This window comes from Micropterus dolomieu, linkage group LG23 (assembly GCF_021292245.1).
Source record: "Micropterus dolomieu isolate WLL.071019.BEF.003 ecotype Adirondacks linkage group LG23, ASM2129224v1, whole genome shotgun sequence".
Taxonomy (NCBI): domain Eukaryota; kingdom Metazoa; phylum Chordata; class Actinopteri; order Centrarchiformes; family Centrarchidae; genus Micropterus; species Micropterus dolomieu.
In genome coordinates, this window is record NC_060172.1 from 26,027,790 (window position 1) to 26,054,730 (window position 26,941).

General features: G+C 37.7%; 1 protein-coding gene across 12 annotated transcripts in view; it reads right to left on the minus strand.

Annotated features, from left to right (window-relative positions):
- Window positions 1-11,939: 11,939 nt before the first annotated feature.
- msi2b (musashi RNA-binding protein 2b) overlaps window positions 11,940-26,941 on the minus strand; it is a 256,557-nt gene continuing 241,555 nt past the window's right edge. For 6 of the 12 annotated variants that reach the window (XM_046040319.1, XM_046040314.1, XM_046040317.1 and 3 more), the window contains 2 exons: window positions 22,669-22,823; window positions 11,940-17,721 (listed from right to left, as the gene is read on the minus strand). In XM_046040319.1, coding sequence (XP_045896275.1) covers window positions 17,677-17,721; window positions 22,669-22,823 — 200 coding nt within the window. In that variant the 3' untranslated portion in view covers window positions 11,940-17,676. Of the gene's footprint in view, window positions 17,722-18,792; window positions 18,864-22,668; window positions 22,824-26,941 lie in introns of all 12 variants that reach the window. The other 6 variants (XM_046040318.1, XM_046040316.1, XM_046040313.1 and 3 more) reach the window with 3 other exon arrangements.

Consider the following 26,941-nt stretch of genomic DNA (forward strand, 5'->3'; position numbering starts at 1 on the left):
GGTGGTGTACATAAACAGCTTCTTGGGTCAGGAGGAGTTTTTAGTGAAGAGAAATCACTACTGTAGCAGCTGAATGTCACTTTGAGCGTGTTATTATACGGTGTGAGAGGAGGAATCTTAAAAAAAAAAAAAAAACAAGATAAATACCGGAAGTGCTGCTTCTTCATCAAGTAATCAATCGTCTGTAATGGGAAATGCTGGACTTGGGGTTTATGCTCGACTTAAAAACTGTCCCTCCTTTTAACTGTCATTGCCTCTTGTGGAATTTTTTTTTAATTTAGGGGCCTTTTTGTTTTTTTAATTCACTGACACCTGAGAGGTACAGTGTTTATGATTCAGCATACAAGGGAGGGTGAAGTAAACAAGGGCAATATGTGTCTTTACAGGACTCAGTCATGGGGGGGGGGGGAGTGAAAAGTGTAGAGTCATCTTTTTATGTTATGTTTCTCTGTCATCTCAAATGGCTGTGCTTGTTGATGCGTTTTCTTTTTTGGGGGGGTGCTCCTCCTGTATCCCTTTTACATCTCTTGCCCCCTTTTTAAAAAAAAAAAAAAAGGAAAAAAAAGAGGCAATCGCATTTCTTTCTCAAATGTCTTACAGGTTGACATTTAAGTGAGCAGTCTGATTATTTAATTTTTGTTTTGAATTTAAGTGTTGCATTACAATGTTTTTTTTTTTTTTTTTTTTAAAGCATGATGATAACCCTCAAATTTCAAACAATGTAATAGTCAATAAAAAAAAAAAAAAACCTCCAGTGTTCACAATTTTAGTTTCCATTAAAATGTAAAATTTTCATGAAGAATTTGGTGTTTTGTGTGTGTGTGTGTGTGTGTGTGTGTGTGGTGTTCTGCTGTCAGATGGTTGGGATTGAAAAACTGTCACCTGAACTGTTCACATATTGCTCACGGACAGTACATTGGCTTGCTTTCCATGACAAATCATCTTTATCTCATGTGCACTGCCACAAATGAGTGCAAAAATGTAAGTACACCCAGTACTCTTCAAGACAAGGCCTCCAGATCAGAATATAGTAGGATCCGCCTCAAGGCCTTTATCATGTCAATTTATGCTGTGCTTTAGCTTTAACCAAGCAAATTTACTTGCTTTAGTACTCTCTGTACTAAAGCAATCATTTCAGGTACTTTACTTGAGGTTTTTTTATACTTCACACTACACTACACTCAGGAGTGGAAATATTGTACTTTTTACTTTACTACATATATTTTAGCGCTTCAGTTCCTTTTACTAATTAAGATTGTACATTTACACAGTATGATCACATTTATGATGCACTTGTTTCCTGCAGACATCTCCATCTTATGAAGTCATAGTAGTTCCAATACCTTATTTTCTCAAAACATGAAAATATCCACCAGAGCAGGAAGAATAGTTTCTAGTACAGTAAATTGTCACTGCACTAGAACATAGTCAAGTCTTTGGACAGGTTCAACTGAATTAAAAACGGGTTGAAAGTGCACTAACAAATCCAGAATTGTCCTTTTGAGGCGTTTGCACTTTGAGATTGAACTGCCCATTAAAGTGGTTAAAATAAGCTCCACCTCGACTGGCTACAACGGCAAAAATCATACTTACACATTAATGCATCAGTAATAATCAAGTGATTTAATCCATCAGTGGCGCTGTGAAACGGCTTTAACTTACGGTACATGTAGTACATTTACTGAAAATACGTCAACCTTTACTTAAGATTTTTAATGCAGGACTGTTTTTACATTGGAAGCCACTTTTACTTAAAGGATCTGTAAACATTGTTTAGTGGTGCATAATCACAAGTACATATTAAAATAAATTACATGAAGTGTACTTATAATAGATTTATGAATACATCGGCACATAGCAGTTGACACATTCTGTCTGGAGCTTTTAGGCTGTTGCCCACTTCACCCATTCGATAATCCAGACTGGGTATTTATGATAATCTATGAGATGTAACACTTATATCCAAAGTATGAGAACAGGAGCCCATGTTGTATATTAATTTATTTCCCTTTTGTCTGGCTGGAAATGTGGTTTTATTAGATCAAAAACCTTTGCATGTAATTCAGAAGTTAGATGTAAGTTAACTAATCTTTTTCTTGGATGTGCACGCGTACTAGGAAGTCCTCTCTTGTTTTGACAGCATGTGTTAGGAAATGTTCTTGCTCCGTGATGGATGTGTTCACTGTGTTCAGACAGGCTGCTGGAGCAAGGACAGGGTTGCTGGGAGCTCTGTGGCCATAATGAGCTCAGATTGACCAAAATGCATTGGAGAGCTGCTACACCATCAGTGAGCAGAGGTGCTGATTGTTGTTCAAAGGCGCCCCCTTGTGGATGAAGGATTAGCGCACAGTTACTGAATCACTGCAAAACTGAAGAGGAGGTTTGGAGGTTTAATCATATTTTGATCGCATAAGATATATGGCTAAACTCAAATTTAACCTGTTCTCCCAAATGCTCCAAGTCTTATAGTTACAATTCTAGTTTGAAAAAGGTTTTTTTATGACAAGACCTTTCTGTAGTATTCATAAATAAATTGCAGTATGAATCCGTTTATTTTGATATATATATATAAATTGATTATTATCTGATTAGTTTAAAATTTATTTAATTGCGTGACTCCATTTTTTGATATACTGTAAATAATTACAAAAATCATCATTTAAACTAGCTTTCTAAAATGAAAGAGTCTGTGTCCAGGACACAAAAACAGCTGATGTTGATACACAGCCAATTTCAAAATGCTCACATGATGTACCAAAAACCATTTTATTCACCCTTCAAAAAAAAAAAGCATATTTCATATATATATATGTATATATACATATTTATGTGTGTGTGTGTGTGTGTGTATATATATATGTGTATATATATGTATATGTAAGCTATATATATATATGTGTGTGTGTGTGTGTGTGTGTGTGTGTTTGTTTTGTTTTTTTGGCCTCCTGTGTAAACCTTTGAGCTGTTTGCTTACTGGGATGACTCTGGGAGCTGTTGACGCTGCAGGTGGCGTCATTTCACCATAAATACACACATACACACATTTTATCACTCTGTCCATGGAATTGAACCGGCGTTTACCGCCGCCTCCTCAATTTTACCTTGATTACTCTGTACTTCATGGAGGCCTCATGGGGCTTGATGGTCAGTGCAGCGGTGCTCAGAGAGATATTGTCCGATGTGCTGGAAGGTCACTAAAAGGCTTGATCTTTGTTTCAACAACTCATCTCTGCTGGGTGTCTCTGAACAAGACGCTGAACTTCTTCGCACTCCAGGACTGCTGCAAAAAGGATGAGCACAGGGTGACCCTTTTGGCAAAGAGAAAGAAGCACAAAAGGTGACAAGCAAAGGAAAAACTATCCATACTGAGCTGAAGGGGTAAAGAGGTTTGAAATCTATCAAAACTGCCATTAAAATACATTCAGTATATATTTCACCAGTATGTTGGCCTCCCATCTGTTGAATGTGTCGCTGCTGCAAGATGTGGATCAGGCTTTCATTATTGCAATTAATTTAGCAAGATAAGGCATCTGAAAAACATGAATATGTGATACTATTTAATCAATTTACTGTAGCTTTGACGAGCAATAAGCAACTTTGTGAGGAGACTAGACGTCTGAAACTTGACAAGGGGCCCCACTAAACACCATTTTTTGTAAGGGATCACAAGCCATAAAGGTTGGGATGCACTGATTTCACACCAACTTTAACATTTTTATCATGCTCTTTTTTTTTATAAAATCGGAATCTGAGGAAAGTGTAAGTATAAAGTAGCATCCAATGGAAATACTCTAGTTAAGTACAAGTATCTCAAAATTGTACTTGAGTAAATGTTCTTAGTTGCTTATAACCTCTGTCCATCATGAAGAAAACTGAAGCAACCTCCGCAGTAAAACAGTAAAGAAGATTGAAACAGGAGAAATGTTGTTAAAGTAATCAAGTCTCAAAAAAAGTGTTTACGGTAAAAAACAACAAACATACAACATACTAAACAGTAAAAATCTATTGTTTAAATCAAATAAAGTTGATCTATTTTAACTTAATTTTGATCCGGTTGGAGGAGTTCATACAGGAAACCTTTGTATCTTGCTTAAAGGGGGCTTTTAGGATTGATCTGCTCTATGGCGCAGTATGTAAAATGTGACACAGTTTCTCTAAAGCCATGTGTAATTGTGTCTATTATTCAGGCCTCATATTTGTGTGACACTGTTCAGTAATCCGCGTTCTTGTTCCTCTGTTGCCTTTGGTTTGGTTTTGTGAGTCACAACTGAAGCAAAACGTAATGACATTTCTCAGTTGTACAGGTCAAGAGCTGTTTTATAGAGCTATTTTTTTCTATTGAAAGCCCTCGCACATTTTCATGAGTCCTTACATGCTGTTCATACTTGACAGGCACAGAAACCAGGAGCAGTGTATCATCCAAGTGCATCTCCTGCTTTCTGGGATGAATATATCAGCTCTGAGCAGACAGTCCCTGACATTTAGTGATCTGTAATGATCACCACAAACCTTACATCATCAAATGTCAGACTGAAGCACTTGCCAGAGTTTGCAACTGATCTGATGTACATTGTGGTTCAAAGAAGAAATACTGCAGGCTCAGCCCCTTAGTGTTCACCCTGAGCCTTAAAACACAGAACCCTCACAGACTTTAACATCAGCCATGAGGAAGGTATAAGGGCTCAAAATGCTTTACTGGGAATGGGACAGCAGGTTGTGAAATCAAAATGCACCAGGGTCAGAGTAAAGTAAAAGATGTGGCTCATATGTACGTGTTAATAGCACACTGTATATACATTTATATTTTACAAACACACATTCTTCCTGTGAATTTATTTTGGTATATGCTGTTCATCATGGAGTTGAGAGCTGCATCATGCAAATTATTTGAATCAAACCACCAACCTTGTATTAATGGGCAACCCTCTCTTCTTCCAGAGCTACAGCGGCCCCCATCCATTTTAATAAGACATGGGCTAAATTCTAATGCTAGCATGGCAACACAGTGACAATACTAACAAGCAGGTAATAAATTACCCAGTTCACCATCATAATGTGTCCTGTTAGCATGCAAAATTTTGAGTGCTAAAAACAAATTACAGCTGATGCTGATAGGAATGTTATTAGTTTCGCAGGTATTTGGTCATACACCAAAAAGATGGGCAAATGTTGACAGGATGATGGTGCTAGAAGTCAGAAGATCACCTAAGTCATTATCTCCTAGGGACCTTTGACTATCTCTAGCAAGAGTGGAATGGAAATAGTTAAGGTTTCACCAATTCTGTTTATGTCTGTCATTTTGAATATTAAATAGTATTTCTTCAAATACAATACATTTTACAAAGCAAAGCAGCAGGTGTTTTTCTGATCTTTAGTGTATAAAACAACAGTTGGTGTTGTGATCATGAAATAATACACTGGTAGATTAGATCAAACCACAAATTCTCAAATATGAGGCAGAATATGTATATTGTGCCTATGTATGTATTGTAAAGGGGCTCTATAAGACTTTTATTGTAAGCTGCAGTGTTGAGGAGGCTTGATACATATGCCTCTGATTATGGCTCAATGAAATCCTCTGATTATGCACTGGACTGTCGTCATCCATCACTAAAGCTGTCCATATATTTAGGCTCATTGGTCTCAGAAACATACAGTATGTCTCCGGTTCCAGTCTGTCTAGTCACAAACACCAGTTGCCTACACTCTGTCTCTATGCATGTAATCCCACAGGGCCGATCATTCATTTCTGTTTACTCACACTCCTCAGTGGCCCCTCTTCATGACACTTGTTCATAAGTGTGGGGAAGATGGAGTAAGTTAGAAAAGACTTGAAATCCATATAGGCAGGTGGACACCGTGACACGTGACACGTCTCTTCAGCTCTGCGCTAAAGAGATCTGCATTTAGATAATTGAAAAAAGACATGATACAGTCCAGCTATAAGGATGGTACTGCAGCCCAAAATATATAAAACAAGTACATGATGAGACAGTGTGCCCAGTGGGGCATCCACATGATCTCAAGAGCAGGGCCACCACTGTTGCCTGAAGACTGTGGCAAGTGCAGCTGGCCTGCTGGTGATTTCTTTTTGGTCATCAGTAATATTCTCCCAGCAAACTGCTGCATATTGTTTGCTGCTAGGTGGAATTAAGCTTTGTGTGCTGTTGGGCTTCTGTGGAGGAGGGGGTGGGCATTTTGTGTGATATGGGCCATTGACTGCTTTTCCATAGCTCAGGAACAATAATGAGATTTTTTTTCCCCCAGAATATCAGTGCCGCCATTCAGCGCACTGATTGTGTTTATGAAATTGTGCATACATCTTTCAATGCTGGAGCAGGGGAAGGGAAAGCTATTTTCAAAACATTAGCAAATTGTTTTCTGTTATTGTGCAGAGATTGATAAGAGTATGTGTTGTCTAAAAACACACACACACACACACACACACATACAAACACATCCGGGGGGGGGGACGACATAAAAAAGCAAAAGCATGCTGTTTGGCTTGGAATTGCCTATTGCTCTGCCCATCCACCAAAAAAAAGAAAAAAAAACTACTTAAAGAAATATAAACTGTATCACCTTACGTTAATACTGTCATTAAGCTGTAACTACAGTAAATTCAATTGTTGCTTTGCGTAAGTTTAGGTGTACTATAAAATATATTTTGTAGATTATGCAATGTAATGTACTGTTATGCAGTTTATGTGTTTGCTGTTTATTATTATGATTTATTACTTAATTCATATGTATGCATCATGCATTTGATCTAATATTACATTGCTGTGCTGCTTATCAAATATTCCTGATGAGATATAAAATTGACCTTGAGCTGACCCTGCCGATCTTCTGTCAAATGACTTGAGATTTCACACAAATCACCTTTTATCTGATAAGAAAACCCCTGTATGGCAGTGTTAACCCACAGGCGTGCTTGTGTTCCTTCTCATGCATGGCAGGTTACAGCTCTCGTTAGTGGTTGCACTTTAGAGGCAGCAAAACCGATTCTCTGAGCTTTTCATTGCGTGGAAAAAGCATGGAAACGTTTGTGTCATAACAGCATTACTTTGCAGACACATTTTTTTGATGATGCCACATCGCAACTGGATTACACTGCACTGTGATATGGTTCTTATCTGACATCAGAGGCCCCTTTGAGCCCATTTCCCTGACATTTTTATTTATTTATCACAAATCCCACAAATCCAGTTTGAAAGCGTTTGAACAAATCTTCTCAAACAACAATGCAAATAATATTGAAGTCTGCATGGATTTTTTGGGGGGGCTAATTAATTAACTGCAGGCCTTTCTTTCTAGTGGAGTTCTGTGCCATTCAGAAAAGGGAGTTATTGTATTGTGATGAAAAATAATCAATGTGAGGATGTTTCACACTGGGAAACATTTTGATTTGAAATATCAGAACGCGTTGGTGACACATGCTCTAACTGTTCAGTATTAGATTTAGCAGGCCTCTTAACCTGTTGGCAATAAGCAGAGTCTTTCCACCTTCACGCATACACATTCATCTCTCCTTAATTTAATTTTTTTAAGTTTGGGGATGCCTAAAAACAGGGAGGACTGGGAGTGTAGTGAAATCTCAAATATGCCTCACTGAGGTATATTTTATTCCTAAAAGCAGAGACTACAGGCTGTGAAGTGAACTTTAAAAGCCAGAAATTTGCAGCACCCAGCCAAGTAATCATTAATCCATTGGTAATGATCCCCTCAACACCAAGCCCCCTCCCAACCCCCCTTAGGATTTACTTTGTATTTTTGCTCTGTCCTCCGGTAATAATTGACACTCTTACCTGCTTCTACAGTCTGTTGCTCACTAGTTTGCTCTAAGGCAGCTATTGATTCTGGAGCATCAGATCCATGGAGACAATGATGATGAACAATGAACAGACAGCTGCATCCTCTGTGATCTGGGCCAAAACTGATGCCCTTTGTGAGCACGTAATGCCTCATCTGGTGGATAATATGAGAAAAAAGGGGGACACAATATGTGGATTTTCTGAGTCACTTAGCTCATGACCTCCTCTGCGTTTTATGCCCACAAGTCTAAATATTGAGGCTATAATTACTTTGATTTGCAAAAGGACTGCAAGTGTATGTTTCTCTTCTGCAAGAAAAGCAGTCAACCATAAAACGTAATGTGCCGGAGATAATGATCCCAATTAAAATTCCATGTCCAGATGACCATTATGTTAAACATGTGTGTGATAAACACATAAAATAAACAAACTATTACATATATAAGTAGGAAAAACTATGTCTACATGTTGATAGGGAGTCTTTGTCAGAACCTGCTAATCTTTGCACCTCACATTAAATCATCAATAGGGGAGTATGGGATTATATCTATCTCATCACATGGAGTTTTGAAAAGAAAAATAATTGCATTACAAAATACATAGAGTAATTAAAAAATATGCATATACTGGTTTCAAATATTAATCTCATAAATAGTTCATTTGTTTAATCTATAATCTGTAATATAAAGCTTCATTTTATATGTTTTTTGTAGATTTTATGATTATAATACACAATTGGAGTTTTCTATCGGATTATGTTACAGATTATTATTTATAGTAGTGATGTGACTCCTCTAACATAATGAAAAGGTTACATGAGCTCAAGAACAATTTCTGAAATATAATGTGAAGATTTAGGACACAATAAAACTCATTCTTGAAAGAAACTCAGTAGTCTGACACAGCACGCTGCTGTTTGTTTCCTGTTCTCAAAAACAATCCAGGGACCAGTTTCACATATGAAGCTGTCTGCGTTCTTGGCTGCAGACTATTTGCCATTCCCAGAAGGTCATTTGGTTAATGCACATTTGAGTTTTCATGGACTCTTAACTAGTTTTTAATCAGCAATTATTAGTGAATTGGAAGGCTGTGCAGGCGCATGACTCTCTGCTGGCGGGAGAGTGCCCATCAATGTCACGTCAATTTCCATGCCAAAGGCTACATTAGGCCTGGAGTCTGGGAGGAAAGAGCCACCTGAGTGCCTCATCTCCCCATCCACAGCAGTCTTCCCATCAACTATTGACTCTATTACACAGCTCTGTCAAAAAAATTTTCCGCTTCAAAAGAGGAGCAACCATTACATGGCTGCGTGGGGAGATAATTTAGTGATGCACATAAAATTAAGTGCATATCCATTGAACATTGCTCATTATTGCACTTGAATTCCTACAATGCCAGGCTTGTGTGAGGATCCTGGATGCTTCCCAACCTTTCTTATCAAGGTGTAAACACACCTTTATTATTTAGGCTGATGTACTATATACATAGACGCCATTTTCATCTATATCTAACCTACCTGTAACAGGCAATTAAACACGCCAGCATCTCAGACTAGCTCTTAATTAGCGTTAATAAATGCTGAGGGGCCCTGAGGTGTCCTCGCAGGCTGAGGATGGGGGTCGTGAGTCTCCTGCAGCACCACATCACAGCATGAATATGCATGGCGGCCAGGTATTCTTCAGCTCTCTCCTCTGCTTTGCAGGCTGACGCACATGGAGGTGGCAGCAGACCCCCTCTTGAACCACCACTTCTTCATTACACCTCCACATCGGCGCGAGCGTTGTTGCCATGCTGCATCCTCGCAGTGGCATTTTCTGCACACTGTGGCTTGTTTGTGTTTGCCAGGAGCTGTCACATTCAGCCTGTTAGCACTGGCCCATGGGAAATTTACACAGAGCTGCTGGTATGAGGCCATCAAATGAGCCGGTGACGTGCTGCTCGATGCACACATATTTGGTAAAGTTTATGTGTCTGTATGTATGCTGCCAGTCCAGTTGGTGAACATCCTGAATCTTAGTGTTTTTGTATCAATATCAAGCAAAATAGATGCATATTATTCTTAGTACATATTGAAAGAAGAAAGTGTATAATGATGAATATAGGGGATACATTTTTAGTGTTTGCCCTGCTGCTAAAATTTTACTATTTTTACTTTAAACCAAACTTTGAATCCACAGATTAATAACAGCTTCCTTTTCTCTGCTGTGAGCTGACATTTAGCTCCCATAATGACTGCTGATTGTCTTGCAGTGTTCCACCAAAGACGTGAATCCTTGCATTTAAGGGCCACTGAGTGTCGAGCTCTCTGATCATAATGGCACTTTTAATTAGTACTTAATTAAAGGCAGGTGGACTGGAAAGGTCAACCAGTTAGGTCTGTACATCTAAGACACAGATGGCGTGAGCATTAACTGTTTGATGAATTTGTCTGCAAATTACAGTGACCAGGGTCTGGACAAACACCAGACAGATCTGCTGTAGGTTAATAACAAAATACAATCACAACGCATAATTTTTTTAATCCATTTGAACATATTTTCCATTTATTCTAACTGTGCTTTATATAATTGCTTTGGATTTAACAAATACATACATTTAAAAAGTATCATTTACCAATTTTAGTTTTTTTAAAGCAATTTCTAAATTGTAATGTAAAAAAAAAAAAGTGGATTTACTGGACATCCAAAACATTTAAGTGGCAGTATATATTGTTTAACACATGTGCTGTATTTGATCTTTTGATGGTTTGTGTGGTTGAAATGTTTGTATGATATGTATGCACATATGGTACCTTATAACCTGGCTCCATCAGAAAACAAGCCAAAACATCTAAAGCAGCTTCTGTAGAAAGTGAAGTCCAGACTGTCATTTGGATCATCACTGTACTCATTACACACACACAAAATACAAACATGGCTGCAGTGCGATCTAAACTTCGGGTGCCTCTGCTCTGAAAAACAGAGCTGGGAATAGTATTGATCTCAGTCAGACTTATGGATCATCCTGTCTGAAAGAGTGATGAAGCTGTCCGACTGTTGGTCTCACCTGACGAACACCTGCATTAAAAAATCCTCATCCCTGAATTTCAATGCAACAGTAACATTATGCTTCTTAATCTGTAATAGTGCACATACACAAAAATATATTTTGAATCTGCAGGAGGATACTCATTATGTAAATACCAGTATACTTAGCTATGACTGTGGTTGTCAGTAGATGGTATACACTACATACTAGAGTCACTTTAGTGAAAAATTGAACAATCCAGTCAGAAACCATTTTTCAAGACCTGGAGTGATTTTAATCTTTGGAAAAGGGGGGGGGGGAGTCAGAAATGATTTTTTCCTTTTCAGTAGTTCATTCTTCTGGTTCACTTCAGAAAATTACTTGAATATGTTTTTTTTTGTTTGTTTCTGGCATCTGAAATCAAATTCCCCATCACAAGTACAAGCAGAACTAATCACACTGTGCAGAAACACATCAAAGGTAAACCTTAATACTTTGTGTGTGTGTCTCTGCTATTGTACAGTTCTAAAATGCCTGTCATGAAGCAGCCCGTTTGCTCATCTACTCATCACATCCTCTGCCGTTTAGACACTGAGCCTCAGCTAATATTGATGCTCTCCATGTGATACTGCTGGTGAAAAATAAAGCACCGGCGGACGCCACACTTTCTCCTCAAAGCGCTACAGCTTCCCCCAGCGCTGGGAGAGACCACTGAGGGGCAGCAGAATTACACGCCAGCTCTTTGTTTGTTCACCGCTTCCCCAAATGCACCTTAGCGCTCAGACTCTATTAATCCTGCTGACTTATGAGTGACCTTGAAGGATCCCGGCGCTGATAAGCTGAGTGTGTGGTCGAGAGAAAATGTGGAATACAAAAAAACCTCAGTTGTTTGTAAGAAACAGAAAATACACACAACAGTCTCGTGTAGTTATCCAGTTATGGGATGTCAGCAGATGTTAAACACTATGGAAAGTGAATGTCTCTTTGATGTGATGGTTCAGTACATAACTACACGTGATATTGAAATGTTGAGTTAAACACTATATCAGACAACATATTTTTCCATCTTTAGCAAAGATATTACAAAAAATAAAAATACAATGAAACAGTGAAAACAAGTAATATAACAATTCAGTTTATTTTATTTATTTTCCAGACAGACACATCAATTTCTGGACCACAGTAGAGGATGGAAACCTTTCACAGACATTTTTTGTCAATATTATTATTTGAAAATACAAATATAAAATTAGACTTTCCACATTTGATATGTGAGAGACCCCCATCCATTATTATTATTAGGGTTTTTTTTTTGTATATTTTACAACAGGGCTTAAGCAAGCCATATGATAACCTGAAAGATGCTTTCAGATGTCAGTCAAGTCTGTCTGTCTCTCGCCATAAAAAGTCGGTTAACATAAAAAAAAGGGGCAAGTGTTAGGAATGGGCAGACAGCAGTGAAGAGAGCTCTGTGCTCAGGCTGCAGAAACATGGAAGCACAGCAGAGCCTCACACTGCCGTCCATGCAGTCTGAAGAGCTTCCAGGCTCTCCTCTAGGCCATGCGGTCTGCTCCAAACTCGACAACACGCCAGGGGTGAACTCTCGTGTTGGTGAACGTAAGCTAATAATGACAACTATGAACCTGGGTGTAGCTGTGTGAGGGATATTCTGTATACAGCTGAGGTCTCCAGTCTAACATTGTTCAGACAAGTTCAAATGAGTGAAAATTGCAAGTATATATTCATCTTTACACATATATATTGCAATTGTATGTATATATTTAGCAATGAGCGTGGGTGAGATGGCAATGATTTGGACTGAGGGGGAAATTCACCCTAAAACACGACAGTACAGTTGAACTTGTGCTATTTCTGTCATCCCAAAGAGTACAATCTAGATCACAAACAAGAGAGCCAACACTGTAAATGGTGGAATTAGCGAGAGTCGCTTTGTGGACTGGGAGACTAACTTTGTGGTCACTGTGACTGTATCCAGTATCTCTCAGAGATAAGGTTACATTGTCTGGTTTAAAACCATTAGCACCACTATGAATAAGCCTCTTTTGGGTATAAATGCTCAAGAACGTTCAATGAGCCTTCAAAGTCAGTCTAATTAATTGGAAATGGAGCAGAGCCTGAAACAGTCCTTGTCCGATGTCCCAGCTTTTGGGAGACAGTTGTTCATAGTCATAAAACAGATGATTCGAATCAAAGACGACAGAAATCTCATAAGTGCTTGTGGTTTCAGGGTGGGATTTTCCCAGAGCGGATGGGATCAATTGTTTGGCCATTGCCTAGCACTTGCCTCAAGATTCAAGTTTAAATGGATACGGTAGTACACTACAAATGTCAACACCTTCCAGGTTGACTTTTTTTCTTTTTTGATTATTTTATTTTCTTAAACCACGACCCCTCCCCCGTCCCCAAATGGATACGCTAGTCTACTAAGATGTGTAACATTCATCAGCTGTAAACTGCTGTCAGTTTAAGATAAAATGAAATTACAGCAACAGAGCCATGCTACCTTAAAGTCCAAGCTACAGGATCACAAAACAATAGAGGAGTCAGTTTTGCTATTGTGTAAGGGAAAAGGAGCCATTTCATGTTGATTTCTTTCAGTCAAAAAGAGCCACCAGGCGCTGCAACAGTGAAACAAACAAAACAATCCATCTTATACTTGTTGCACTGTTGTTGGCTTTTCAGATGAAATGGAAACTCGGCTCCTAATGAGCTTCGTGTATCAGCTTGTTGGTGGTTTGAGTTACAGTTTAGTATTTGATAAAATATTCTGATAAAGTCAAGGGACAGTGCTGGAAATGAACTGGAGGAACACTTTCTTTTATCCCGTCAGAATTAAACTTAACTAGTACACGGAAGCATACATAATCAGGTTCCTGTTGAAACAATTTTGACGTTAAAATGTGCAAATGAGGTGAACATAAGCATTAATGCTTTGAACATGTTATTTTTTGAAGAATTTTTTATTTAGCTTTTCTGTTGTTTTCTATGGTTTTGGGTGAATACTATATTGTAGTGTCCGGCGTGATCCATTACTGTTATCTTTTAACAATACAGTTTAATATTATGTGACTTGCTAAACATGTGGACGTCTTTTGGGATAACGTGCCTATTTTGAAATAACACAACAGTGTTCTGGATTCACTGAAATAATGTGTCTAATAGCATCACTAACACAGCTGCCATTACTTTACATACTGTATGTAATTTGACAGTCTATACAGGATGAGAAGAATGAATAGACACTAATGTTATTTATTAATGTAACAGTATTCAATTTTAAGACCCCACAAGGTGAAAAATACATTATATAACTGCTATAAAACCTAAATTATGTTTAATGGAAATTATACTGACAGAATAACTCAATCTGTGGTTGGGAGTGTGCACACAGCTTGAGCTCTGAAATTGAACTGGCTTTATAATAGGTTTGGTTTTGCTCGAAACACAGCTGCTCGTGTATATCTGGCGGGTCTGAATACTGGACATCCTTTAACATGGTATTTTGAGGAACCTTTGAGCACTTCAATTCAAGTTTTAATGTAATCTTTTCTGCTATGGATTTAGCTTAGCAGTGAAGTCACAGCTTTAGGGTGCTGGTCCAGTATCAGGACAAACATTTAACCATCTAATAATCAGCCTTGTTACACAGCCTATCATCCAACACCTACTAAAAGTCCTCTACAGCCAGAGGTTTTCTGTTTAATGGAGTGTTTTGCAGGATGTCTTTTTTTTTAATTTCAACAGTAATGCCTCTATACTGTCAATATGTGTGAACAACATTGGCAACGCATTACAACAAAAAGTAGTTCCCCAAATCTAAATCATTTGAATTCTTAATACAAGTTTTGAGAGAAATAAGAGATCAAAAACAGTCTTATCTAAAAAATAACTGCACCGGAGGCATCTGGGATTTTTTTCCCCAAAGTGTACAAACATTAAACAGGTTACTTCAACAGCACTATGCCTGATATTATGACTATTGTGGTAATCATTGGTATGTTTCTTAAAAAAATATGAAATATTTCTTACATAAAATCTTTTCCCATGCTTATAGCTTGTGTCCCTCTTAAAAAAAAAAATCAAAAATAAAAGTTTTGCATATCTAGCGTTAGCATTTAAGGTAGTATGGCACACCCCTATTAAAACATTCAAGGGTGGGGATCCAAATAATGCCTTGTGAACAATTCCATCTTACAGCGACTGTTTCTCTATTGTTCATCCACGAGAGCTTTGGTTAGCTGAAACCATGTGAGAGTGGCAAAACCAAACCAAAAATAAAACATACAGGGAATAAATTACAATGAACCACTATCAAAATAATTGTCTGCAGATATCAGAATAACATGATCATTTAGAGAAAGGTCTATCTTGACTGGTCCTAAATCCACTATTCACTACAAGTATTATATTAATGAGTCCTATATAACATCTACTTTGTAATTACAGGAGATAGAAAAAGAGCGCAAGAGGGAGAGGGATAAATATGAGAGAAAGGAGAGGTAGAGCAAGGGAGAACAACAAAGACCACTACACTGGTATCAAAGACAGCACTCTGTTTACAAGTTAACTGTGATTTCTTTAAACACTAATGAAATCCATGAATGATCAACAAAAGAAGTAGGATCTCTGAGGATGGGGAATGGAAAGAGAGAAAGCAATGGATGCACAGTACATTTTAATAGTATATTACAATTATTAATATATAAACCACAAAGTATCGATAAAACTCTGATTAAACTTGAAATCAGCAAAGAAGCATCTTTCCTTTTTTTATAGTTGTGTATTTCTTATTTTCTTTTACATTTGAACATTACAAGGGTTTTTTTTCTTTACTCTTTAAATTATTACTGATCACACCTCCATATCATTTACTTTAGAATTATCCAGCATATTTCTTTACCTGGTTGTTTAGAAATAAAAGAAATGAGACAAGAGGAGGGTAAAATGAAAACAACAAATACACCGCAGGTAAAGTATTTCAGAATACACACCATTCATTCCATCAATGATTTTAAAAACCGGACTGCACTCTGGAGCATATTATTATTAAATGTTTGTCATGAGTAAAATCATTAACCACACGTACTGTGTAAAACCTGGTGCAGCGACAGATAGTGAATAATTCAGTGTCTTCTTCTGACCCTGTATAAATAGCTTTAGGTGATACATGGGTCTAATATATATAAAGAAATCCAAGTGTACACTGCAACATATCAGTTACTATTTCCCAAGCTGTTAACTCACCTCAAAACATTGAAGCGTTTGTCTAGTCAGGAATACATTAACCCCAAAAATCCTTCATACTATCCCAAAGCACAGGGCCGTTTTTTTAAAAAGCCAACATATACATGTGCAAATAGGAAAATGGCCTGTACTTTACTACTCACAGTGCAATGATTACTCGCTTTATTACCTTTCAGTGTTTTCGTTTGTTTTACCACTAGAATAAATTAAACCTGCCAATGATTCCACAATAGAACTCACAAAGGCTGAGGTATGGTATCAAAATGTTTACTTTCCTAATTCATTCAAAAAGAACTGATTCAGAGAACAAGCATTACATAAAGGCTCTAGCACAGAGCCCAGATATTGTGTTCCAAAAATGAATCAGGAACAAGCAGGATGAAACAAACAATAACATACAACTAACAAGTTCCTCTCAAGAGTATAAAAGTGTCAGGATGCACAGAGCACTGTAAAATGCCTGGTTCAAGTTCTAATCTTCACATCTAAGTACAGTGTGCTTTGGATTAAATCATCTTTTTATCTCTCGCTCTTTGAAATGATACCGATATCTTGACAGTTAGACAAAAGATACCAATCAGGCTCTTTTTGAATTTTTTTTTTTAGTTCTTAAAACTGTGTTGACTTAACTCACCGTTTGTAAATTTGCTGGTATGACACTTGTAAAATTATTCAGCTTCAGTATTTACAGAGCAAGTGTGTTCTGTTTGTCTCTGGGGTCATTATACCGTCTTCCAGCAGAAAAAAGTATAATAATAACTGTTTACAGCTTTTTCTTCTATTCACACGCTATAACATGTTCTTTTGACACACCATCACAAAAATATGCTATTCTCTCACTGAGTTGGTTATATGCAGTGACTGGAATAATATGTACAGCTACATTTCTTTTTCTCAAGTTTGAATTCACAATGTAGTTATATGAAATTTGTTATAGCATATATATATATTTCTAAACAACAAAAACAACACTTATAAAAAAGGACCATAAAAATATTGGAGTCCTCTTTGTATTGCCCAAAAATAGGTAATTATGGTTAACAATGAGACATCACATGAAATAAAACAGCTACTAAGATTTATTACTTAGATACCCTCTTTAAGTTTTCCTTAAAATTGAATTTTTTTTCTTCTCTGAGTCCCTCCACACTGAGCTTCTTTTTTTTTTTAAGGAAAGACCGAATGGAACATCCAATCACTTCTCCTTTACACTAACCAATACAAAGATGAAGACATGACTTGCAGATATTCTTGGCTATGACCCCCGCACTTCAAACAAAAATCCATTTACACAAATATACTATAAGATAAAATCAAATGACACAAAATTAAGGTTAAACTAAAATGACTTTCTAAAAACTAATCAAAAACAAAAGCTAACAGAGGAAGGAAACAGGTGAATGAAATCGACGTGAAACATCATACCAAACCAGGTTGTAAAGTTATAGGAGGTTTGGATTATAGTACAGCAGTTGTTATTTTTCTGAGATGACTAACTTTTCTTCTTCATATGGTTCCAACTTTCATTCTTTTTTCCTGGGTGATGCCGTAGTGCTTGAAGTTGGATAGCATCACCTGCACACAAAGCCAATTAGAAACTTCGTCCTGTCTTTCCTGGGCCACCAGATATACTCTGCTGGGTGATAAAGAAAAAAAAGGGGATAGCAACAGCATTAGAAACTGTTCATTAATTTACATAAATCCTGACAATAAATACTGTACTCCGTAAGTTTCACTGTGACATTTACTGACAGAAATCTGTCAATCACGAATGTTCATATGACTTCTACAACTGAGGCAGGATAGCATGAAACAAATGTAACAGCAATTATCTTATAGTGCAGCAGGTCAAAACTTGCTGCAGGCATAACATAAGTACACATAATTACTTGTCAAGAACACCCTATTTAACAGCTTGGTGCATGTATGTTCCCATTTTAAAAAGTCATTCACATATCACACATCATATCTATAAAAAATAGCTGGAAGCAGACAAAAAGCTCAAGACATTTTGAATAGAGGGCACTGGTTCTCCAGTTCCAACAAGGGGCAATGTTAGCAATAAAGATGAATAACAGTGACAAAATAATCATGACCAAACTGAAATATATGGTTCCTCATAGACATTTACTGCTTGGAGAATATTATGATTCTAGGCAATTGACTTGTTAGTAAATATATTTGAGATTTGTTTTAGTCATAGCGGTGAACAAGTGTCATGAGAGTTCTGTCCTTGGATAACCAGAGCTTAGGTCATGTAATGACATCAAAAACATTACAAGCTGGTAGTTGACATACTGGACGGTTGACACGTAAATGACTTATGGTTTGCGCTAGTAAAATATGTGCAAGACTATTTTAGGATGGAAACATAAAGTTAATAAGAAAAAAGAAAGACTGCAGAACTGGTAGTGTGTGTGTGTGTGTGTGACTTAAGTATAAACTTTTCCCATAGTAAGTCACACAAACAAACTGATCATGACTGAGTTTGTTTGAATTACTGATAATCAATTCCACTGTCTTTTTTTGTTTAGCCATCATACAGACCACCTCGTCAACAGAGGCCTCCTGATGCTTGAAGACAGACCTTCCGCCACACTCACACATTACTACCAGCTCTGTGATTTTGAGGGAGGTGAATAAAACAGTGAATGAACATATATTACAGAGAGACTGACAGAAAGGCACAGTAAATAAAATGCAATACCTCTGATGAGATGGCAACCGGCCACCTGTTCAATGGTATCCATTTGTAAAAGCTGTCGCAATCAACGGGCCCTAAAAGTGTACAGTTAGTGCTTTTGTCAGTATGCATTTCAAGAAAAGAAAGGTGAGTATCATATCAACTTTTTCAGCGAGCATGATTGTGAACTTTTTAAATCAGTTGATTCATGTTCAGCAGCAAAGAGTCATATATACTGTAGTTCTCAGGATATTATAAACTGAGTGAAAAGTATGTGATGGAGATAATAATAATAATAATAATAATAATAATAATAATAATAATAATAATAATAATACAATCCCTATTCATACCAATATACACAACTGATTTTATCTGAAAGCATGCAGAGAATAAGATCATAAACACGCCTCACTAAGATCAAGAGTATTGAATCGTTATCATTATGTAGCTCAGTTATCAGGATATTATGAATATTGCTTCTGACAGGTCTGGAGAAATCCCTGAATTCAAATACAACAATGAAAAGAGAAGCACTTTCAACAGCGATTATCTGTCTTTATCACTTCAATCAGCTAATTGCACTCTAATTGTCTTGCATAAAAAACAGTTAAGTTCATTACTGCTTCTTCACAGTGGCTGTTTTGATATTGGCTAAAGGGATTAATAAAATCACTGGAGCGTGAGACCACGGGCCAAATCAGTGACTCTGAAGTCATGACATAATGATGATGTTACATGTACTCAGTTTAACAGCATCTTCAGCAAAAAAAAAAATAAAAAATTTATAAAGCACATTTTAGTTCTGAATCATTTCCTATTTTAATGTTCTGAATAGAGAGATCATCTCGCCGAGAGCAGAAAGTCACAGGGCTGCTGCGTCACCTCTCTGCTTTATTGCACTCTGTTTGATTCACTGGGCAATTCTGAAGTGGTGATTTAGTATGTAGTATCACAGCCACAATTTGAAACTCTGTAAGGGAATCACAAAGCCTGGCTTGGGTTACGTTGGGGAAATACAGTTTATATTTTCAATGATCTCTTCTGTAAGTTAGCCACTTTAAACAGTGCTTAAGGTAAATATGGTAAAAAGCCAAACATTTCTATCAGACTTTATAGTATTTGACACACAGAAAAACGTATTTTTACATTCTTTAACTCACTTACTAACTCACTAAACTATGGTTACGAGCTGTTGCAACAAATAGAAAATAATGGAAACAAATCGCCTCATTTCCATCTGTAAACTATGTGCTGCTAATTCTGCTTTGAAAATGAGCCAGCCTGGTCTTTCATAACAAATATTTTGCTTCCTTCACTGAAACCAACAGATTATGGCAGATAGCCAGTGGACCTAAAACAATTAATAAAAGAGGCTTTGCTTAGGAAGCAAAAAGCCAATAAAATGTATTTTTCTGTTAAGCGCTGTTTTTGTTTAGATATCATAAATCAATTACACATACTTATTAAAATTAAAATGTGCTATTTTGCCTTCTCATGAGCTATTTGCTCCGAGTGACACTACCCCATACCGACAACATTACTGCTACATAAACTCACACTCCCTTCATCCTTGCTAAGCCGTTATACTTAGTCCCACTGATTTAATGTAATGCGCAAGTGATACATCTCCTGTACCATTTCTCACAAAACATAACCAATATGTGATTCCAAAACACACAGTAAGCCATACTTTACTACAAAAGCACAGCTGTAAAATACCACGAGCCGACAAAATGATATACATTATACACCTTAAAGTCAACTTAACAACAACAAATAACTACAAGAATACCACCCCAAATTAATCTGTCTCTGGTTACTGTAGTAGGAAATTCAAATTAATGATGTGGACTATAAAGTTTGAAAAGTGTGTCTTCACCCTGTAGTGTTGCAGTGCTCGCTTGCTGTACTAATGGGCTTGTTGTTATTCCACCTCAGTTAAGCCATGCATTAATTAGCTTCTTTCAGAAAGCAGGTGTTATTTTCATAACCTATACTGTGTCAGTCAGTTCACTCATGTAAAAACAGTGCAAACATGCCCCAACAAGCCTGGCAGTGAGTCTAAGAGCTTAGCCCTGCCGCACCTTGCTAGGGGGCAGAAAATTCAGATGGTAACATTTTAGATTAATTATTCAGTGAGGTCCAAAGAAGACAAGCAAAGTAAACAAATAGATGATTAAGTCTTTTTTGGGGGAGTTTGAACCTTGTCCCATGTTGACAACAAAGCCCTAAACAAGATAGAATCTCTGGGCTACTAGTTGAGCAAACTAAGTTTAATTTGAATACTTTAGCAATACAAACATTTGGAACTGAACATTTTTTCTATGTCACTGCCACTAAGTCACTGACGGCGACACAGAGACAGGATCAAACAAACAAAAAAAACCATCTTCATAGGAGAAGTCATAATTATTGACAAATACTGTACTGTAATATTGTTTAATAAACACCTTAACATGTCCCTATTGCTATGTACAACTACATTATAATGTGTTATAAACATTTATTAAATGTTTCTGCTTGGTTGAAGTTGCTCCTCAGATGATTTTATTGGCTGGATGATCTCTCCAACACTTGAGGTTATAATAAGAGTAATCTATTTTATGAATTCTATTCCGCAATTTTTAATTAAGCGTCACTGTCTTGTAAGGGTATGTCCTCATTGTCAATAACGCTGGGGTTGAGGCCTTCTGAGCATTTGTGTATTGGCTTCTTTTTGATTACAGTGAAATCAAGAGGCAGGATTATTAACAGGTTTCTGCACATCACCTCAACTGACACACAGGCACAGACAGACTGAGCACATCCAGAGGCAGTAGATGTAGTCAGATTGAGAGCGCCACTTTTTTACGTTCACCTCTGCTAGTCTTACTCTAGTCTAGACACTTATGAGTTGACATGGCAACCGGCAGCTAACTGACCAGCAATAAGAAACGGCAACAGCACCTGGCTGAGCAACTACACCTGGACAAGGACGCTGGGAGAGACAAAACCTGCTTGGAAGCATTGTCCTAGTGACGGAGCAAACTGACGTTCTGGGACAGATGGGTTTCTAAAAATAAAGGAGAATTTGTTCTGGGAAGGTGACACGGAGTCTGAGGTGAGGTGATTTGTGCAACAGCTAAGGGGAATAAACATTTGCATTTGACATAGATAACTTTCAGATCTAAGAAGGGGTTTACCCTGATGTACAAAATGCTGATGGGACCTCTGACCTCAATGACAACTGAGAACAAAGAAATAATCAAACTCATAAACTGAACTGAAAGGTTAGGATGTTTGCTAAGAGAGAGGTGTTGGTTGTTTTGATCAGGTGAACAGTACAACATCCTGTAATTAGTAAGCTCTACGCTTTGTGGTGGAAATTCTAGTGTTGAATAGATACAGAACATCACAATCATACACAGTGTGCATTGGCTTAGTGTCTTATTTGAGTGGTGGTATTAGATTAGATTACATTTGTCATCGCACACAGAGTACAAATACTGAGACAACAAAATGCAGTTTAGCATTTAACCAGAAGTGCAAAAAGCAGTTAAGTGCAGAGTATGTACATATGTATAGAGGTAAATATAAGTAAACAGTATGAACATGTGCAGCGGTTACAGTAAGTGCAGGTATAAGTATAACATATGTAGTGCAGGTGTAAGTACAAGTAATGCTAATAGTAAGAAATTATATACAGAATGAACAGCTGGAGGTATAATATGAATATTGTGTATACACTATAAATTTGATATATACAGTGTAGAGTAGTATGTATTGCTAAGTGAGAGCGCATTGCATGTGCAGTAGTGGGTTAAGTGTGAGCTCAGCAGTATTCTGACAAAGAAGAGGCAACTAAGCTCAAGGTGCCGTCAGACTCAACAGACAAACATTCTGCTTTTGAGTACTCACTGTGATGCTGGGGCCAAACCCAGAGCCAGGCTGAGGGCTAGCAGCACTGATGTAGTTGCCCACAGCCGAATCCTGACTGCTGGGTCCGTACAGGTCAGCCACAGGCCCTGGACTGTTAGCACCAGGGAAACCTCCGGGCCTTGATGGGTTGGCGCCTGCATACAAACACAGCAGGGAGCACAGCAGCTCAGAAACACCCGACGACCATCAGTGCAATTCTTACTTGCTTTGACTCAAAGGGACACATTTGAATCAAAAGAACACATTACTGGATTCATATGTTTGTCTCAAAGGACTTGCTTATAGTTCATATTACAGGTTATACAACTACTGCTTGTAAAAGTACATATTCAATTTCATTTGATATCAACTGACAGAATGGAGCAGGATTTACGTTTTACATGATTTTAAATAACCAAAAGTAAGGGTGAATCCAGTATGATATTCTAAATGTAATCTACATGCTGTGTGTATTATGCATAGGAGAAACATTCAATTTGTATAATCATGCACAACACAAAACAAGCACACTGCTAGAAATACTTCCACCATGCTAATAAACTAGTAAGGTTGCAGTGTAAATGTTGCCATGCATAATGTGAAGGAGTACTTGGTAAAACAACATTGGCTGTTGAATAAGAAGAGTAACACAGGATTACCATAATAAGGATTTCAGACTTCACTTAAGCACTTTGAACCCAGACAATCGAATGATTCATAGATACCAACAAGAACCTAAAAAGACATTCTCTATACTTTCAGCTATGTGTTTCAGCTTTTCAGTCTGCTTGCGTAACTTCAGGCATAAAACAAAATAGGTATGTGAGACAAGAGAAGGAGGCATATGGGGGAAATATAAAAGCTTGACCCAAGTTCACCTGCAGGTCCAAACTGAGGGGAGATAAAAAAGAAATACTGTACATGACTTACCACCTTTGCCCTGTGAGTAAGAGCATCTCAGACTAATAAAATGTCTTTTGGAAATCCAGATGCCTACTAAAGGCCAATAACACTGCCAATACAGGGAAAAAGCAGTCGGGGAGAAAGAAAAATGCACTGATCTCTTAACAGCAATCTCCTCTGCTGTCAGCTTCACATAACTCTCTGTCTCACCCTTATTCAAAGACAGACTGTGAAAAAAACAACAACTGTACAACTGCATTAAGATGAAAAATCTTCCGGCCACAGAAAATGAGCTCATGAACCCTATGATGCCTAAGAGGAAGTCTTTGTTGTACATGCGAAGAAATACAGAGTGTAACTGCAGTACACACGCACACAAACATGCACGCACGCACGCACGCACGCACGCACGCACGCAGAGTATACAAACTGTATCGCTGTCACCATGTTTAACATATCACTATCAAAGCTATGTTAGACAGGTTTGGTCCATTAGAAGCACCTGAAAACATACTTTAGATATCCGTGTATAGCACTCTAGGAAAATGAAGCCATCTCACTAAACACACATCGAGTGGAGTTGACTCTGCTGTTTAACTGCGAGGACTTTTAAAGTGAGCAGCTAGTGCTCTTATCTTGCCTGCACAGCCCCCAGTAGGCTGGCTTATTATATAATTAAGGATTTTTTTCAGTTGAAATGGCAATCCTCATTTTCTATGACTGCTGATTTTTATTAGAGTGTAGCTCAACCCTCCCCCTGTGAAGCTCATTTTTTCATTTAAATGTGGGTGCTGCAGTGGTTCTGTATTTAGCTTTGGGAGCAAAACAATCCCAAAAAAAGTGCTATGTGGGTCAGATTCAGAATAGGGTCCAGTGTAAGACAGACTATAAAGTTACTTTTCATTAGGATTTGTTTATGGAATGAAAGTGCTAACTCTTTCTCATGCTTCAGTTTTTGGTACTTGTGGCACATACATTTGACTGATAGTACAAAAGAAAAAAAGACATGAGAAAATCACTTGGAATGCTAAGGATGACTTCTGTGTGTGAAGTACTTAACTTACTTAGTAAAAATGGGAAGACCTGAATTAATGAATGTCTAAACTATACAGAACACTGTGTGCTATACTACGGAAGCCCTAAGTGGCCATCCATTCAAATATTTTGTAACGGGATAATTATCTCGAGATAACAAATTTTCTCGTGATCTCATGATAACCGTAGCTGAACACAGTGGTTGACAGGTTGAGTGGCCAGCAGTGTTACTTGTTAGCTCAGTTGATAGAGCACAGGACTTGCAAACCAACAACTGAGAGTTTAAGTCCTGCTATCAACGATTTTATTTTCCTTCTTTTGTGTGTTTTATACCACCCAACAAAGTTGTTATGAAGAGATTCAGGGAAATCCATTCACACATTTCCCGGCTATTTTGGAAACTTTGAAATAGCTGGGAAATGTTAAATGGATTTCCCTGAATGAGAAGCGCAGGAATTTCCTCTGCCTGGGAATAATAGAGAAATGAAAAGTCCATTGGTTGATGGATGTGGCTGCTTTATTGTGAGCATGTCAAAGAGTCTACTCATAGGAACTTTGTTGAAGAGGATAATAAAAAAGAAACAAAAATTAGTCCTAAGCGGGGATCTAACACGCAACCCTTTGACTGTGAGCCCTTTAGTGTACCAACTGAGCTAACCCGTGACACTGCACACCAATTTGAAATTATCATTAAGAAACGCTGCTGCCAACCCTTGCGATAAACTACCGTTTTGTTATCTTGAGATCATGACAAAATGATCCCGTTTTCACGGGAAAACAACTTTCGTTATCTCGAGATATCGAGATAATGATCCCGTTATCACAGGAAAACGGAGTAAGAAACATATTTGAATGGATGGCCGCTCAGGGATTCCATACTATATTGCCTGTCTGTGACTTCCAAGTTAAATTTGCTTAATTTTAATTCACTTAAATATAGAACTAAAGTACATGTGTAGGCACTGTGCACAAGAAAAGCATTTATCAATGAGATTGGTCATCAAACTGCACATAGAAACTATCGTATTCTCCCTTTCAGGCTAGGACTTACTCTGTGGACTGAGCAATTTGTGAGAAGCAGGACTGCTCACTATAGAATTTAAACAGTAATGTCATGATAAATGAAATATGGGTAATCAATGACCTGCAGCTGGTCATACGGCACATAATGTACACAAAAATCTATTATACTTCCTGAAAACTACAAATGTTTGCTTTTATCTACTTTAAACAAACATCCAAATAAACAGTACCATTGTGATTCTACTTAGTATAATATGATGTCTGATTTTTGTATCATTAGGGTCAAGGTTGGCTGCAAAACCTATTTCAGCACATAAATTGTATTACAATGTAATCAGGGTATGTTGACTCACTCAGGAATTGAATGTGTCCCCATGGGTGAGAAAAAACCTGTGCTAACCAAGCAAAAGTCAAACAAAAATCAACCACGCATCAACAGAGGGCAACAGAGTGACTTACAGTAGCTGCTGCATTTGACTTGTGACACAAATCCCTTCCTGTACAATACATTAACATGCTATAACCAGGCCTCAAAATCAAAAAAGACAATGGTTCCCTAACCCTAACCCCCCCCAGCTACGCAGCTTTGTATGGAATAAATCACTTCACGCTGCTGAACAGATCTATAGGAAGTAAGGAGTATGGTGAACTATGTCTGCAGTGCTCCCACACTTATACAGGTGTTACAACAAAGATTGTACAACAGCAGAAACCCTTCTGAGCTCCAGAAAATCACATCTGCGTAGTTGTTTCTATGCAACCTAGCTGCGTTTTTTGGAATTTGCTGTGCTAAAGTTCATACAGACAGTCTGTAGGAAATGCCAACATCTGCCTGGGGCAGCTGGCCAACACTTTAACCAATAGTGGGAGAGTTGGCCCCACAGTTACTTTATTGGTCCAAAAGGGTGAGAGAACAACCGCTTTTGTTTAACAATTTGTGCTGCTATTATTGTGAAGTGCAGGTGGAGACACAACAGTGAAGGAACAAGATTGAAGGCTATGGCAGGATTCAAGCCCAGCAGGGGCACATGAGTCTCTAAAGCCAGGGAACTGTGTTTAGGGTCAACACTGCCACCGGAACATCTCCCACATCACATGAAGGCACTCCACTAAACTAGACCTACTTAACTTACAGCTACTTTGGATGAAATAAACATTGGTGGTACGTCATGTCAATGCAAACATTATCATGAGCATATAACTCAGAATATGATCAGAATAAACACACTAGATAAACATATAAACACTGCAGAATTCAAAAAGACTTAATTCTGAAGACATTTGTTCTCAAAGAAATAGCATGAATTTATAA